At 44.8% G+C, this 11215-nt stretch overlaps 1 protein-coding gene across 1 annotated transcript; it reads left to right on the top strand.

The window, feature by feature from the left end:
• Positions 1–616: 616 nt before the first annotated feature.
• prdm15 (PR domain containing 15) lies at positions 617–10576 on the top strand. Its single transcript, XM_072375170.1, has 24 exons — positions 617–684; positions 1256–1295; positions 1481–1574; positions 1766–1919; positions 2017–2169; positions 2264–2372; positions 2461–2544; positions 2665–2874; positions 4236–4439; positions 4528–4622; positions 4701–4788; positions 4874–5041; positions 5382–5476; positions 5604–5735; positions 5939–6079; positions 6250–6413; positions 6596–6675; positions 6838–6957; positions 7029–7160; positions 7255–7338; positions 8021–8196; positions 8268–8348; positions 8442–8663; positions 8765–10576. Exons 2-24 carry the CDS (start codon positions 1265–1267, stop codon positions 9299–9301), a joined length of 3354 nt encoding a protein of 1117 aa, XP_072231271.1. The 5' UTR covers positions 617–684; positions 1256–1264; the 3' UTR covers positions 9302–10576.
• The last annotated feature ends 639 nt before the right edge of the window (positions 10577–11215 follow it).

Here is an 11215-nt window from a genome sequence, read left to right on the forward strand (position 1 = left end):
TAGGCATTGGAGGCTTACATCTATGTGCGTTTAATCGTATATTTCTTTCTGGTGTATCTTTTTTTTTTAGTTTTTGCAGAAAGACATTCATTGCATAGCCTGTTTACACACTAACCATCAATGACAGTCATATAATGTAAAATATACAAGACAAAATGACTATTTTTGATTACTACTTCTATTTCTATTGCTTACAATATATTTGATGATAATACTTGTGTATTTAAGAAATAAGAAAATGACTTTAGGACTTATACTTGTTATGGAGTATTTAAACAATATTGTATAGATAATAAAATGTGATGGATCTGTAAACTCTTCATTCATTCATTTTTGACCAAAATAGTGAAATTACCCATTGAAGTGTATTGTTATATGAAACAAACACAAGTAATACTCTATATATTGAGTGACCTGGCTCCATTTTGTCCCACCACCAAAAAAAAGGGAAAAAAAACGTAAGTTTTGTGGCAGTTTAAAAAATTTTTGTGTGTTAAATTGACGCTAGTAAAGCTCTATTTCTTTACTCAACTGTATTTTGCTGTATTTATTTATCGCGGTTCTGCCGGGCCTACAGTTCCCATAATGCACCCGATGCGTCGCGCTTCCGGTCCTGCGCCGTTTCTGGAGCGGATTGGAACCCGGAGTCAGGACTCGATAAATGAAGGGTGTTTTGCAGAAAAGGTAACGTGCGTCTTCACAAACGTTCTAAAGTTTTCCACAAAATGGCGACGCAGTTTCGTAGCGAAGGTGCAGCCGGTTTGGCCGGTTCGCTCCGGTTTTCCCTAGGCCGCCTCCTTAGCTCCCTGCCTGGCGTTAAAAAGCACCGACTCCGGTTTGGGGTTTTGCGTCTCCGGTCCATCCGCCATGCCGACTGTTCTTTGTTACATTTTAGTGAAGAGGAGCCGCTCAGATCGGAGTTAAAACCCGGCTAGAGTTAGGGAACCACTGAAATCCTGGATCCCATCTCTTACCCGGCCTGCAGACCGTAATATACACGCTCTTGCTGTATAACCTATAAGCAGTTTTTTGCTGTCATAACACACTGTTGTGTAGTCAGGAGAGCTAATGCATTCAGGTACAGCTGAGGAGCCCCACATTAAACGTTAAGGAGGCTCGGAAGTTCAGTTTAGTTACAGTCTAATCCATCTAAAAGTGGCTCCTACAGAAAAAGGAACATTTAAAGTTAGTATGACCTGAATGCTGTCACCTGCCTCCTCTTTTCATGACATAAACTCCTCTCCCCTGTGTGTAGGTTTTCATAATGGCTGAACAGATACCAGATGAGTACATCTGTGAGTATGAATCCATCCCTTACTGTACTGTGTGTCTGACAATGTGTGAAACTGGACTGTGGTTGTAAATAACTATGTTTAGTTATTATCTGTGTTTAAGTTTATTATTTTGTTGCAGTCTGAGAAGACAGCAGTAATTAGTCAATTTGGGAAATGAAATTAAAAGGATGTGAAATGTTTCTCAGGGTGTGAGGACTGTGGTCAGTACCATGACTCTGAGTGTCCAGAACTGGGGCCTCTGGTAACCGTCCAGGACTCCTTTGTCCTCAGCCGAGCTCGGTGAGTGACAGCTGGGCGTGTCATACAGTAAATGAAAGACTGTGGGGAAACAGCAGGGGGGCAGATTCCCTCCTCCACTTTGTGACTTGTTGATGACAATAATTCAAGCAAAGACTGCAGAGAGTTTGAGTGAATATGCATCCCGTTCTAAATGACTTATTATAGTCATTTGTCTGTTTGTTGCGCATCAGGTCGTCTCTACCCAACAGCCTGGAGATCAGAGAGGTGGCGAACGGGGTGGAGGGGGTGTTCGTCCTGCGTCGGCTGGTAAAGAGGACCCGGTTTGGACCCTTTGAGGCTAAGAGGGTCCCGATCCTGGAAAACGAAGGAGTTTTTCCTCTAAAGGTGCAGCCTGCTGAATCCTGACAGACACATTGCATCTGCTTTGTTTTATTAGGGTGATGTGTCCTTCTGTTTTAATCCTCCATCTTCCAATGGGCAGATCTTCCCGAAGGATGGCGTTGTGGTGTGTTTTGACTGCAGCAGCGAGGAAGACTGCAACTGGATGATGCTGGTGCGCCCTGCCACCGACCACAAACACCAGAATCTGACGGTTTATCAGCAGGACGATGATGTTTACTTCAACACCTCGCAGGTACCTGCCCCCACCTTAAACCTGAGCATGTCAGGAATGCCCAAATGGTGCATTTTCTTTCCCCGAACTCCTGCCTCTGATATGTGTTTTCTAGGATGTTCTGCCGGGCACAGAGCTAAGAGTCTGGTATGGAGCTTTCTACGCCAAGAAGATGGAGAAACCTGTCCTAAGGCCACCGCTCCAACCACCACTACCTCCACCAGGTAGGTTTGTTGAGGCCTTACGGCTCAGATGCTGTGGTAGGGTGTCTTGGCAACATTTGTAACTTCTGCTTAAATGTCTTTTAATCAGATGCAACAGATTCATCTACTAAAGTAGAGACTTTAGAGAAAAGTGGACTCCACTTGTCCAAAGTGGCTGAGGACAGCAGTGGAGGTAAGACCATTCAAATCATCCATCACCTCCAGTCAGTGCAGCTCATATTTTAGATTTGCTGTCATTTATGGTAGTTTTCAGCTCCTTTTACACGCTCTGCTTAATTTCTGTTGATCACAGGCAACATGCTGAGTCACCATAACGAGATGAAGATGGTAACTGTGGTCCCCGTTGACCCGCTGCTGCCCCAGGAGGAGAACCCGGTTGGCCCTGATGTGGAGGAGAGGGGCCCCTCGGCAGCTCAGCCGAGCCGCAAGAAAGGGCAGAACCGAGCGAGGAGAGCCAGGGGACGCAGGCCCGGAGCTGCTGCTGCCACAAGCAAAAACAAAGGTTAGAAAAGAAGCGGTCGGGCTTAAAACTCATCTGCAGACGAGATCCATAAAAAAATAAGTGCACTCAGGGAAATAAAAAAATGCAGAAAGAGGGAATAAAACAGAAATAAATACAGCTATGAATAGAATTCAAATGATCTGTGCTTACAAGCAAAGTCATTGTGCTCTCTGAACACTTGTTCCCTCCTAATACTTCCTTTTGGTTTGTCAGCCACCATTCAGCATGACACGAGGGTTACCACTGTGTTTTTAACCTTACAGCCACAAATCACTACCCTGAAAACAGGTAGTTTTTCAAAATTTAATGTGTTAAACGTTTTACGACTAAGTGCGAAACTCGCAGCCACTTAAAGCTTTTCCAGACTGTCGCTCTGCTCTAATAAAATCCTGATTTTTATAACTGCAGCTTCAGAGAAAGTTTGGATGGCGGTCCAATTAAATGGCCAAGTTGGAGTGATCTGTTTGGCATTTCTTTATTCCATATAAAGTTCGACTCCCTATAACTGATAGTAATTTCATAGCATAACACCTCATGTCAAAGAAAAGCAGTCCAGCCTTTCCTGCATGCTGCCATGCGCTGTACCAGCAGCGCTCCTGACCACAGGTGTCCGTCCAGCCTCTCTTCTGGGAGTTTGGAAGCGTGATGATGAGACGTAGCTGATGAGATACTGAGCTGAATTAGAGTTGTGTTTTGAGTTGGCTTAAATAATGCTGGTTGAATATTGATGGTAAAACTTCTAATTTCTTCAAATTGACTTCAGTTCAGCACCTGGCCACCTGCGGCGCATATTTTCCTACAATAGCACACGTTCCCCACTCAAGTTTGTTTGTGTAGGTCCCATCTTTTGCAAGAGAAGTGGTCTCCTTCGTCCGTACACAGCCGTCACATGAGTTGCTGATAGAACCGGTTTAACCCGTTTCCCCCTGAGTCAGATCAGATCACCTTGAATTTTAGATTAAAAGTGTGATTTCATGTGTTCTTGTTTGAATATCTCATCTTTCTCTGAGATGATCATATTTCCAAGATGTTTCTTCTCAACATAACAGCATATTTAGCTTTTATTTTTGGCCGGATGATGTTACTGGTCAGTTCGCTGCTTCACTGCACACAGAACTATCACAACAACCACTAAAGTGATTTGCATGAAATTTCCACCCCCTGCAATGGGTTTTCATCTCTTCCGTGATCTGCTGACTTTGAATTAAGAACCATTACCAGGAGATTGGATAAATGCTTGTTTAGAAAATAGAACATGTGTCTAATTTGATTGTTTTCTTTTATCATCAGATTACGCTGTCGCCGCCATTTCAGCAGCTTCTGTGAGTTTCTTTTTGACTTTGGATTCCTGATGTGTGCAGATGTGAAGCCCCACGCGGAGAGCTCAGAGCTGGCGGCCTCCGAGGCAGCGGCAGCAGAGAGCAGCAGCCTGCTGAGCGCTCCAGACAACACGACTGTCCTGAAGAGGCACAAACCCAGAGAGCATAAGAGGGTTTACCGCTGCTCCCTCTGCAACAAGGTCTTCCAGAACAGCAGCAACCTCAACAGACACATCCGATCACATGGTGTGTGCAGACGGGAAAGGCTACGTTTGACTTGTGGATGGTTGTGTTCATATATAATATTTAAGATCTCCTTCATGTATCCTTCCAGGGGACAAGCTGTTCAGGTGTGATGAATGTGATAAGTTATTCAGCCGGAAGGAGAGTCTGAAGCAGCACATCTCTTACAAACACAGCAAGAATGTGGTAAGCTGCTGTCAAAGCTGTTGTCTCCAAGGCTTTAGTTTCTCTGCTAGTTAATATCTTTGTTATTTTCCCCAACAGCCTGACCAAGACTACAAATATAAATGCAACACCTGCGAGAAATCCTTTCGCCTGGAAAACGCCTTAAAGTTCCACAACTGCCGGACAGGTACACTTTTGGTGCAAGTGATCTCATTCAGGCCACATCCGGTCTGGTTTGACAGTCTTTTTTTTTTTTTTGCTTCCGTCTCCAGACGACAAGACCTTCCAGTGCGATATCTGCTCGCGATTCTTCTCCACCAACAGCAACCTCTCCAAGCATAAAAAGAAGCACGGCGAGAAGCTTTACTCCTGTGAAATCTGCAACAAAATGTTCTACCGCAAAGACGTGATGCAGGAGCACCACAGGAGGCACAGTGTGGGTGAGTCCTGCAAAGGCTTTATTTGGATGTTTGCTCATTCATTTTCACACTACTACTACAGCGTCATTAGGGCTGTTAGCTTCAGGTCATTGTCATCCTTTAAGGTGGCTTACACGTTCTTTATGGATCCCCCTGTATTTTCATTCAGTTCCCACCTCCCCTTCTGACCAGTGTTAGTTTCACTGAAGTGTCAGTGACAACTTCCTTAACAGACGTGCAGAAACAGATCTAAAACTGAGCAGCTTTCTGCTTGTAGAAGCGTATGTGTTTGTTTGTTTTGTACTTTCAGTTGAATTTTTCTCTTTTTTTGTCAAATTTAACACATTATGCATGGGGATAGGACCAAAACAGATGAAAAAAGAGGAGCTGGAGGCCAATGGAGAAGAAGGGACCAAGTACAGGAAGGAGCCGTCACCGTGTCCTATCTGCGGCAAGGTACGCCTTAGATTCCCGGCACTGTTTATGGCAGGTCAGATACACCTGTGTCAACCCAGGAAGGAATAAAACACAGCGTGGGTGTCCACGTGTGCTTCATCTGTCACGTGGCTGTCTGTGTTCACAGGTGTTCTCCTGCAGGAGTAACATGAACAAGCATCTGTTGACTCACGGTGATAAGAAGTACACCTGTGAGATCTGCGGCCGGAAGTTCTTCCGTGTGGACGTCCTCAGAGATCACATTCATGTGCACTTCAAGGTGATACTGAAACCTGCAAAAATGTCTTATTTCAGCCTGTTAACACATAGTCCGTTCTGTCATCAAAAAGTGGGATTTAAAGGGAGAAAGCTGCAGCATACAGACATGTAAAATCACCATCAATCCCACCCAAGCAGCAAAGGTTTGACAACTACTAAAACAACCAGTTTTAATGACTTCACGAGAGCTGTTTTTGGTTTCAGGACATTGCCTTAATGGACGAGCAGGAAAGAGAGGGTTTCATCAAGAAGATCGGCATCTCAGCAGACGACAGTGATGAAACGGACGATGACGAAGAGGAAGATGATCCCGAGCACCACAAGTACAACTGCAAGAAATGTCAAGTAAGCTTCATCTTGACAGGCAAGGAGAAATCCTGTGGTTTATCCCCACAAACAAGTTAAAGGCTCTTGAGTAATCAGAACATTCATATGAAAGCCTTTCCGTGGCTAAAGGATACAGAGTAATACAGAGCAGCCGTAACAGTCTGTCCACTCCACTTTTGTGTGCCTAGTTGTCGTTCGCAAAGGGCAAAGAGTATCTGAAGCACATCATGGAGCAGCACAAGGAGAAAGGCTACGGCTGTGGGATCTGCAACCGACGCTTTGCCCTGAAGGCCACGTACAACGCTCACCTGGTCATCCACAGAGAGCAGCTGCCCGACCCTGCGGTGCAGAAGTAAGACGACAGGAAGTGACATTAAACACTACTTCTAAGCGTTTGTGCTTAATGTGTAATCACTGCTGAGAAGGTTCAGGTTTGGATTAATGAGAGCTCGAGTTTTTATCATCAGCACTGCTGCTGAAACTTCTCATCAGAACTGAAACAAACATCCTGTAATGTCCGGCTCTGTCATGAAGGTACATCCATCCATGTGAAATTTGTGGCCGAATCTTCAATAGCATCGGTAACCTTGAAAGGCACAAGATCATTCACACGGGTGAGCAAATTTAGACTCTAAAAACCCTTAAAAACAAATGTATGTGTTGTAAAAAAAAAAGGCTATGATGAAATATGTGAGAAAATTCTCGTATCATCTGCTTCTCGGCCTTTAAAAGTTTAAATAATAGCTAACAGGGCTGCCTCTTCTCTTATTGTGCAGGGGTGAAGAGCCACGGCTGTGACACGTGCGGCAAATCCTTCGCACGGAAGGACATGCTGAAGGAGCACCTCAGGGTTCACGATGACAACCGTGACTACCTGTGTGCAGAGTGCGGGAAAGGTTTGTCTTTTTTCTCGCTGTGTAAACAACTCGGCGAACATCATTCTCATAATCCTCGTTTCCCTCTTCAGGCATGAAGACCAAACATGCCCTGAGGCACCACATGAAGCTTCACAAAGGCATCAAAGAGTACGAGTGTAAAGAATGTAACCGCAAGTTTGCCCAAAAGGTCAACATGTTGAAACATTACAAGAGACATACAGGTGAGTTAGACTGGCGTCACGGGACGCACGCGCACACTCATTTTATCACTGTTTGTACCACTACATGTTTGTTCTCTCGCCACCGTGTCTGCAGGTATAAAGGACTTCATGTGTGAATTATGTGGAAAGACGTTCAGCGAGAGGACGACTCTAGAGACACACAAGCTCATCCACACAGGTAAATATCTCGTATCGGACCATCGTAAAAGCAGGCTGGTACACGGTCCTGAGTTAGTTAGTTAAAGCTCAACATGGCAGCCTGGCCGTGTGGCCTCCTTCCATGTTGATTCAAAGTCTCAAAAGTTGACAACAAAGCAATTCTGCAGCTTTATTTATGTGACTAACGATGCAGGGGGTAGAATAAAAGAAAAATGAATAGATTTATATATAGCTTCTCCCAGCTTGGAAGAGTTACTGGAGAGGTCTGAAAAGTAGCTCGATGTAATTTAGCAACAATGTTGTCGCATAAATATAAAAAGCATGCAGAGACAACTGGAGCTGTGTCATCCAATTCTAATTCAGACTGACCGAAAGGCTCTTTTAATCAACAGTTTCATTCATTCGTATGCAGTAGTTGGGTCTGCTACACATTTTAGCAATGGAGCTAAAGCAGCAAGTTTGAAATGAATCCGTTTTAGCTGAACACCTTTACAAAAAAAAAATGTTTTAAAACGACAGAAAATAATCAACCAGGCTGATGTTTGCTCTTCCATTAGTTTGTACTATAACTTGAGCATTAACCCCAAACAAAAAGCCCCGTAGCAGGTTTTGTCATCTCACTTTTAGACCAAGGACATACTAAAACATGCTATAGTATAGCCAGCACTCTCGAAATAATGTTTTCCTGTTACTTGCTGCAGTGGGTAAGACGTGGACATGTCTGACGTGCGATAAGAAGTACCTGACGGAGTACATGCTGCAGAAGCACGTCCACCTGACCCATGAAAAGGTGGAGGCCCAGTCGTGTGACCTCTGTGGGACTAAGGTGTCTACACGCGCCTCCATGAATCGCCACCTGCGACGCAAACACCCCGAGGTGAGTCTTGGAGGGACTGAGGGGAAACGATCCGTATACCGAACTGACGCCGGTCTCCTTCATGCCTGTAGGTGGTGTCAGCGAGGATGGATGAATTCGATGATCTTCAGGAAAATTCGGCAATCAATAATTCCTCCATCAGTATTGTTCAGGTTGGCGTAGTGAGAAAACAACTAGCAGCCGTACTTGAAGTTCCTCACTCGGTGTCTTTAGGCAGCGGTGAAACATTTCCCCTCCTTCCACAGCCCACGCTGACCCTGGAGAAAGACGGCATGTCTCAGGAGCGCCCTGCTCGACCGTCCCGGCACCCCAAGAAGAAGCAGAGAGTTCAAGCTGAGACTGAGCTGTCCGAGTCCGACGACTATGCCGACTTCGCTGAGCCGAGACACGAGCACATGACCGAATTCAACACCGTCATCGTCGGTGACGAGACTGAGACGAGTTCTGCGGTGCAGAGCATCCAGCAGGTAGATGTGCATATTGTGTCCATATTAATTCATTTAAACGTTAGTTTAAATCTGCTTCAGTCACTCAGTTGCTATAATTGACCTGACTGCTGCTTTTTCAGGTGGTGGTCCTGACTGACCCCAACGCTCCGTCAGCCCCCTCCCCCAACAGCTCAGTGGGACTGACCAACATCACTGTCACGCCCATCACCAGCCACGCCCCCGCCCAGTTCACCAGCCTGCAGCCTGTGGCTGTGGGCCACCTGACGGCCAGCGACCGGCCCCTCGCGCTGGACAACTCCATCCTCACCGTCACCTTCGACACCGTCAGCGGCTCAGCCATGCTCCACAACAGACCTGCTGAACTCGTCCCGGAGACAGTGGGTCCTACCAGCGGCACGGCGCCCCAGTCTGTCGCCCACTTCATCAACCTCACCACTCTGGTCAACCCCATGAGCCACCAGCTGGAGGCCCCAACTCTGGCCTGGAGGCCCGTACCAGCGGCTGAGGGCAGCCAGGTCACTCCAGTGGTGGAGGGTGCTCAGGGGGAGAGTCAGGAGGCCCAGAGCCAGGGAACAGAGCCGGGGGGGAGCAGCCAGAGCCAGCCTCCCACCCCACAGCAGCAGAGCGGCTCGGCACAGCAGATGTTCAGTTACTGAGCAGATACTGGGGGTGCAGGTCACCTCAATCTCAGACATTGTTACATAGTAGAGTAGATTTTTATCAGACTGTACATAGCTTTGATCACCATCACCCAGATGCCTCTCCTGCCTCCCCTGGAAACCAATTCAGTTGTAAGGATTTCTCGTTTCCTCTTTATGCTGAAAAAAACGAATTAGCTGCTAATAATGAATTAGATACTAAGAAAATGGTACGTTGAAACCAAAGCAACAAGTTGAATATTGAAATGCCTTACCAGCCTCTGAAATGCATGTTTTTAGGATGAACTGCAATGAAAGAAGGAAATGTACCATCCAGAAGAGGAGGAGGAAATTGACAACTTTAAAAAAAACATCTCCATCAGGTTGACTGATGAAATGTTATTTTTGAATCATTTAAAATGTAATTATTGATCATGTGAAATGAGCTTTTTTTTTTTTTTTTAACTGTTATTTTGTAACAAAATAGCCTTTGGTTTTCATTTTCTGCGTGTTTGTGTGTGTGTTGTTGACTCTCAGCGGTGATATTCCAGCTGGAACGTCGGCTGGCCTGGATCCCCTCTGGGAGGGGAAATCGGGAGCTGGTGGCTTTTCCACACGCATCATATTATGATTGGGACACACAATCAGTTCACGATTGAACTTTCTGAGGTCAGCATTCAACAATTCATGCTGTTAAAAGAAAGATTTGGGTTTCATATTCAGTTTAGTAAAAGCACTAATAACCCCCAAAAAAGCACCTCTCACTTTGCCTAAAAGAATACACATCCAGGGACGACGCTGGTTCTGATGTTGGATCTCATGGGAAAATTTATTACAGGAAGTCTATGAATGAATTTAATATCCTCAAATTTGTGACTTGAATTTTCATTGACCAAGTGTATTCAGATCAGCAGTCGTGAAATAGAAAGTCCACCCTCCTTTACTTCTGATGTTTCATGAATCTGGTTCTAACAGGTCTTTAAATGAGGTAAATATAATAATATATTAGATTAATAACAAATATATTGCACAACGTCATCATTTATTTCATAAAAACTAACCCCAAATGCAGAGGCAGTGTGTAAAAACACTTGGTAATAAACTCAAATACATTCTTACTGTTTCCGTGGGAATTAAGAGGATAAGTAGCAGCGAGGTGCTGCTGATCAATGCACTGATTAATTGATCATCAGTAAGTGTGAGCACCTCTGGAAGCAACCACTGGGTCATGCAACAGGATCCCAACCACAGCAGGAAATCAGGAAAATAAGATGTTGCAATGGTCCATTTGAAGCCCTGACCGTAACCTGATTGAAATACACCTGCGTATAAACAAGTACCTACAAGCTACTAAATCATGGGGTGGACTTAGTTTTTCACACACTGCTTCTGCATTTTGGCTCATTTTTGTGTTAGATAATGATACACGGTGGAGTGAGTCATGTGTCGTCTCTCATCTGAAGATGTTCATTTCTGACAAGCAATCGAGAGATTAAAATAATGTAAAAACTGAAGTTCACAATCATCCAAACTTTAGAAATGCTGAAGAGAAACGCTATGCTGTTCCAAAACAGCCCTTTCATACCTAAATTCCTTTCCCACAAGCAGATGGAGAACCAGAAGGAGCACCTTCATCACCACACATCACGGTTCAGGTGCTGCCTTCACACTCTGCAAAACTAGAATGAATGTTTAAATTAGACCTGGCCAAACACGGCCTTTTGTGTTGGAAATGAGTGAAGCTGTAGCCCTGCCCTGGGGTACCTCTGCAGAGACAGTAAGAGCACCAGGTTTCAGGTTTCAAATACGATTTTCGTATTTCAAATGAGCTTTTCTGCAGTATACAATGAGCACTCACTTCTCATCATAAAATGCTTTCTGTTTAAAATATTCCACTAGATGGCGACATTTTGTATATTGTTAAGTTAAATA

Source organism: Leuresthes tenuis, unplaced genomic scaffold (genome assembly GCF_036924035.1).
Source record: "Leuresthes tenuis unplaced genomic scaffold, fLeuTen1.0.hap1 SCAF_21, whole genome shotgun sequence".
Taxonomy (NCBI): domain Eukaryota; kingdom Metazoa; phylum Chordata; class Actinopteri; order Atheriniformes; family Atherinopsidae; genus Leuresthes; species Leuresthes tenuis.

Excerpts from the sequence above, each read along its gene's own strand:
- prdm15 (XM_072375170.1), top strand. The coding sequence starts at position 1,265 with ATGGCTGAACAGATACCAGATGAGTACATCT. Across the intron at positions 2,545-2,664 it reads GGCTGAGGACAGCAGTGGAG|GCAACATGCTGAGTCACCAT; the intron begins GTAAGACCATTC and ends TGTTGATCACAG. Across the intron at positions 8,349-8,441 it reads CCTCCATCAGTATTGTTCAG|CCCACGCTGACCCTGGAGAA; the intron begins GTTGGCGTAGTG and ends CTCCTTCCACAG.